We start from the raw sequence: 6,000 nt of genomic DNA on the forward strand, positions 1-6,000 counted from the left end.
AATAACACCTGGAGAAGAGGGATTCTAGGCCATAGGAATGAGCTATGAAATGCTTAAGAGCTTCAATTAACTTTGAAATGACATTGACAGAAATAGTTAAAATTATCTTTGAAGGCCAGGCAATTTGATTCTCAACTCTATGCATCCCACCACCGGGCCTTCATTTCTTTTAAAATGCAGTGTTTCATATATATATATACATATAAATATATATATATGTAATGGATGAAACACACATGTATGTATAATATATATGTATGTATAATACACATATATGCACAAATACATATACATAGATATATGTGCAAATATATATTTGTCTGTGTATTTATTTGACTATATGTCCAGCACCATGTACTAACTTGGTACGGCCTGTTTCAAGAATCTCTTATATGTAAGATCAATTTTCAATATGGCCAGTGAGATAATTCGTAGCCTTCTAATTGTAGTTCCACTCATATATTTAGTTTATTCATAGTTTTGACAATACATTATTTATTACATTGCAATTATAATTTGCTTTAAAATATTGGCTTTAGACATTTAAAAAGAACACATCCATTTTGGCAAAACCACTTAATCACTGTGGATGATCTCTTTTTGTTATAGTTTTCTCAACTGTAAACTGGAGATAATGACACTTCCTTAATATGCATGTTTTGAGACTTAAGTACATGGTGGCGTGTACTACAGTGCTTGGCATGTAGAAAGGACCCAAATGCCTAACAGTTACTTTTTCTTTTCTGCAGAATAATTCCTTAACTGCAATACTCTCCCTTAAAAGAGTCCTTAAACCATGAGTTCATGTTTTCAAATCCTCTGTTAATTAATTTAGAGACTCATCGTCATGTTTGAAATTCACCTTATTTAGCAAATATTTTTATTTTGGAAAATAGGTGAGTACTGGATTGATCCTAACCAGGGATCTGTTGAAGATGCAATCAAAGTTTACTGCAACATGGAAACAGGAGAAACATGTATTTCAGCAAACCCATCCAGTATACCACGTAAAACCTGGTGGGCCAGCAAATCTCCCGACCATAAACCTGTTTGGTATGGTCTTGATATGAATAGAGGCTCTCAGGTAACTGAATATGCTCACTTAATATTGTATTTTTTGCTTTTCATTATTCATTATATTTTAGTATTTATTTAGGACTATGCTATTATTTTTTGACCAGATTTATTTTACCATGTTTATTTTAAAGTCATATGTTCTCATTAGTTGCAATATCATTGCGTAAACAAAGTTTTACTATGAATTAAATTAACATAAATTTTGAATGATAATTTTTCCACTGATGGAATCTAAAAAAGTAATTATTTTTAATATTAGTACCTTTCATGCATGTCACACTGACTGTGGATTATACCTGAAGGGATCTCGCCACAGTTGAAAGACAGAAATTGTATTTAGAGTCAGGACAACTAGGTGACTTATATCTGGAGGTCTTACTGACTTTGGGAGCTTAGGAAGTCACTTCACCTTTCGGAGCCTGTTTTTTCATTTTAAAGTGAAGGTGATAATATTTATCTCACAGTCTCTGTGTGAATATAAAGTGTTTACTATTGTATCTAGTACATGGTAAGTTATAAATAAATATTAGATAATTACTAAAATAGTATTTGTATAATTGAATCACTTTGTAAACTTTGTAGTATTATTTAAACTTAATGCATCTTTATAATTACATGAGTTCTATTAGTACTTTTCTGAATCCAGTCTCTTCTATGTTTCCCTTTTTTTTTTTTCTTTTTTAAAAATTTTTATTGGGGAATATTTGAGAACAGTGTGTTTCTCCAGGGCCCATCAGCTCCAAGTCATTGTCCCTCAGTCTAGTTGTGGAGGGCGCAGCTCAGCTGTAAGTCCAGTTGCCGTTTTTTCAATCTTTAGTTGCAGGGGATGCTGCCCACCATCCCGTGGGGACTTGAAACCACAACCTTGTTGTTGAGAGCTTGTGCTCTAACCAATTGAGCCACCTGGCTGCCCTATGTTTCTTTTACAGCCCATTATTTCGGTTCTCAACCAGCCTTACGACTTCCTATTTCAATATTGGGTATTTTATTCTGGATCTCTTTATGGCAGCCTAACTGAAATTTTCTTCTCACCTGTGCTCCTGATTTTCCTCAGAACTCATGTACATAATATATATGATGTAAGGATATTATTGGTGTGTGCAAGACATATTAGAATTTACCATTATTTAATGAGCAGAGAATTTATAAATTTAAACATACCCAATTGAAATGTAATTTAGTTAATATAATATTATGTAAAAAGCTAAAAAGGAGAATTGAGAATAAAGCTCAGAATAGAAGATGAGTAGGAAAGAGCCTCTAGGAAATTATTTTTGATTGTTTTTGTTAGCTAATGAAAAACATATAATTCATATTTCCTAAATGTATATAACAGATGGGTTAAAAATATTTTATACAAATAGTTAAGTTATAATTCTTATTATAATTAGCAATAAAAACAATGAGTTATTTTTGATACATGATTAAATATCCAAGCAAGGGCTCAAGTATATAACTTCTAAAAAGTAATATTCAAGATTTTTTTAAAGAAATGAAGAAGCAGATTTAAAATCACTTAAAATTCCTCTGGTGAGTTGTGATTATCAATGGTTTCTTCACCTTTTGTTTGGGGTAGTAAGGACAGAGGTTTTTATTTGTGAATATTCAAAAAAAATGTTAAGATATTTTTGTATGTATAGGTAGAATATCTTGTTATAGGAAAGAATAAAAGTAATACTCCAAAATTGATTTGTCTGAAATCAACACAGACACACACACACACACACACACACACACACACACACACACACACACACAACACTTTGAAACCCTTCAGTTTTGTGTATAACAAAGACTCTTTCTGTTTTTCTAGTTTGCTTATGGAGACCACCAGTCACCTAATGCAGCCATTACTCAAATGACCTTCTTGCGCCTTTTATCAAAAGAAGCCTCCCAGAACATTACTTACATCTGTAAAAACAGTGTGGGATACATGGATGATCAAGCTAAGAACCTCAAGAAAGCTGTGGTTCTCAAAGGGTCAAATGACTTAGAAATCAAAGCAGAGGGAAATGTTAGATTCAGATACATAGTTCTTCAAGACACTTGCTCTGTAAGTACTTTTGATCATATTGATTTGACTAAAGAAAAAAAATTGTTAAAAATACTGTTATGGCAATAGAGGTGGAGGCAATTTTACCCTGTATTTAGCCAATACAGTTCGTCAATAGTTGTTCTTTGGTAAACTTGAATGTGTGTTAGTATATGAAGCAAGATAGAGGTTTTAATACAATCAATAAAGAAAGGACTGGATCTTTGGGATACAATCCAGCTCTTCTGCAAATTCACTTCGGCTCTCCTGCAAGTTAATTAATTTATTTAATCTCAGTTTCATGCTTTAAGTTCCTTGATTCTAAAATGCATAGTCAATCTGAGATACCTTATATTTTTCATTGATTTGTATGTCTCCCACGTGAATATCTAGATATAAAAAGAAAATATTTAATGATAAATTATAGTTTCATTTGAGAAAAGCAAAAAGGCTTTCATAATTTATGTTGTGAGTGCCCATCTGGGAAGTTGCGAACGAGCAAAAGGCATTTCTTCAATTTACAGCTGGAAAGAAATGCCTGCCAGTCTTGCTAGGACCTCACTTTGTTAGCCGTGCTCTTATGTGGTGCTCTAAAAATTACTGCTTTCACGTCATAAAAATTGGCTTGGACATTGCTGTCTAACATCTTTGAATAATTTGTATATAGTATTAACCCATTGCACAATTTAATTCCAGAAACGAAATGGAAATGTAGGCAAGACCATCTTTGAGTATAGAACACAAAATGTGGCACGCTTGCCCATCATAGATCTTGCCCCTGTGGATGTTGGCAGCACAGACCAAGAATTTGGCATCGAGATTGGTCCAGTTTGTTTTGTGTAAAGCAAGCCAAGATACATCGACAATGAGCAACACCCTCACCATCAATGACCACCACCATTCACAAGAACTTTGACTGTTTGAAGCTGATCCTGAGACTCTTGAAGTAATGGCTGATTCTGAATCAGCATTGTATATATAGTCTTAAATGCCTGGCCTCCTTATCCTTCATAATATTTATTTTACTTACAATCCTCAAGTTTCAATTGATTTAAAATATTTTTCAGTACAGCAGTTTAGGTTTAAGATGATGACCAATGACAATGACCACCTTTACAAAAGTAAACTGATTGAATAAATGAATTTTTGTTTTCTTCAATTTATTTCAACGTAATGACAAAGTTGCTGAGTATTGATGAGAAAATTTTTCTTCCTGGCAGGTAGCTTAAAGAGTGGGGTATGTAAATCCACACCACATGTTTATTTCACTTGGCTGCAATTTGAAAAATAGAAAGTAGTTCCCTTTTGTGACTTCTCGTTCCCAGATTATCAATTAAAAATGAAATCAAAATGTTTATCTTTGTGATTGAAACCCTCATGCATGTCTTGATATTGTATGACTATCATAGAGACTCTTTAAAGAGAATCTTGAAAAAAATAATTTCTCACTGTCTTAAATGGAATTCTAAATAATATATATTCAATGGAATTTTTTGAAAACAAAGTGATGTTAGATTTTATAAAGGGTGGTAAGTTTAGACTTTTTTCTCATTGAAATTTAAAGGTACCTTTCCCTCTTGACTCAGTTTACCAATATAGATAGAAGTTACGTGATTATACCATTGAATACATTTGCACTTTCTTGTTTAAGAAGACATTAAATGCAAAAATTTTACACATACAACTTTATAAACATATGTCCAGGACCCAAAGTTGAGAGTCTTCCACATGCACAATCGCATCATCCTGAAGCCTATAATGAAGAAAAAGATCTAGGAACTCAGAGTTGTGGAACTGACTCTAATCAAACGTGATGATTAGAAATAGGACATTTGGCCTCTCATAGGAAACATGACCCAACATTTCTTAGCATGAGCTACCTCATCTCGAGAAGCTGGGATGGACTTACTATACTTGTTTATATTTTAGATACTAAAAGGTGCTATGCTTTTGTTATTATTCCAAGACTGGAGATAGGCAGGGCTAAAATGTATTATTATTTTTCCTTTAATGATGGTGCTAAAATTCCTTCTTTAAAATTCTTTAAAAATAAAGATGATTTCATCAATACCATTTGTGAAAACATAACTGTTAGACTTGCCCGTTTCTGAAAGAAGGAGCATTGTTCCAGTGGGTTTTTCACTGTTCATCTGTCATACTGTATCTGGAATGTTTTGTAATAGCTGCACGTTTCTTAGATCAGAACATGTAGGGCCCCTTGTGTCTCAAGGTTTTTGGTTTTTTTGCCTTAATTGCATTTGTTGGCTCCATTTTTATTTTTTCTTTAAAAATAAATAGCTGGGACCATCCCAAAGGACAAGCCATGCATACAACTTTAGTCATGTATCTCTGCAAAGCATCGAATTAAATGCACGCTTTTGTCATGTCAATGGCTTTTGTTTTGTGGAATTCCTTTGACATATTAGATCTATTTTATTTCCAATAGTGAAAAGTAAGGTGTTGTGGTATCTTTTTGTTCTCCATTTGTTTAAAAGATAAAACAGCAATTATCTTCTATTGCTTATATACTGGTTTATATATAAAAATCAACTTGCAACATCACTCATGAAGGTAACATGACACTAATTATCACTGTCTATGCTCTTAAAAAACTCAGGGTAGTTTTATTGATTAAAAGAGAAAAACAACTTGATTTTCCATGGTTGAATAAACTGCGATGATAAAACCTGTCTCATAATGTATCACATATGAATTTAGCTTAAATGCTTTCAGAGTTTTATTTCAATATTTATTTAACAACCTTATTTTTCCACAAATTGGTTATTATTTGAGCTCTACATCTTGAATTTCAATATTTATATACCTAAAGACATTTGTGAGTTTTGTTTGTATTAAAACTTCCTTCAAGTCCAACCTAAATAGCTTGTACA

At 32.6% G+C, this 6,000-nt stretch overlaps 1 protein-coding gene across 1 annotated transcript in view; it reads left to right on the top strand.

The window, feature by feature from the left end:
• The window catches only part of COL5A2 (collagen type V alpha 2 chain), a 134,669-nt gene extending 129,170 nt beyond the window's left edge, over positions 1-5,499 (top strand). Inside the window, 3 exon segments of the mRNA XM_033112503.1 lie at positions 897-1,084; positions 2,891-3,130; positions 3,806-5,499. Of these exon segments, the coding sequence (XP_032968394.1) occupies positions 897-1,084; positions 2,891-3,130; positions 3,806-3,952 (575 nt within the window). The 3' untranslated portion in view covers positions 3,953-5,499.
• The last annotated feature ends 501 nt before the right edge of the window (positions 5,500-6,000 follow it).

The sequence above is a fragment of the Rhinolophus ferrumequinum genome, chromosome 8, assembly GCF_004115265.2.
Source record: "Rhinolophus ferrumequinum isolate MPI-CBG mRhiFer1 chromosome 8, mRhiFer1_v1.p, whole genome shotgun sequence".
NCBI classification, from domain to species: domain Eukaryota; kingdom Metazoa; phylum Chordata; class Mammalia; order Chiroptera; family Rhinolophidae; genus Rhinolophus; species Rhinolophus ferrumequinum.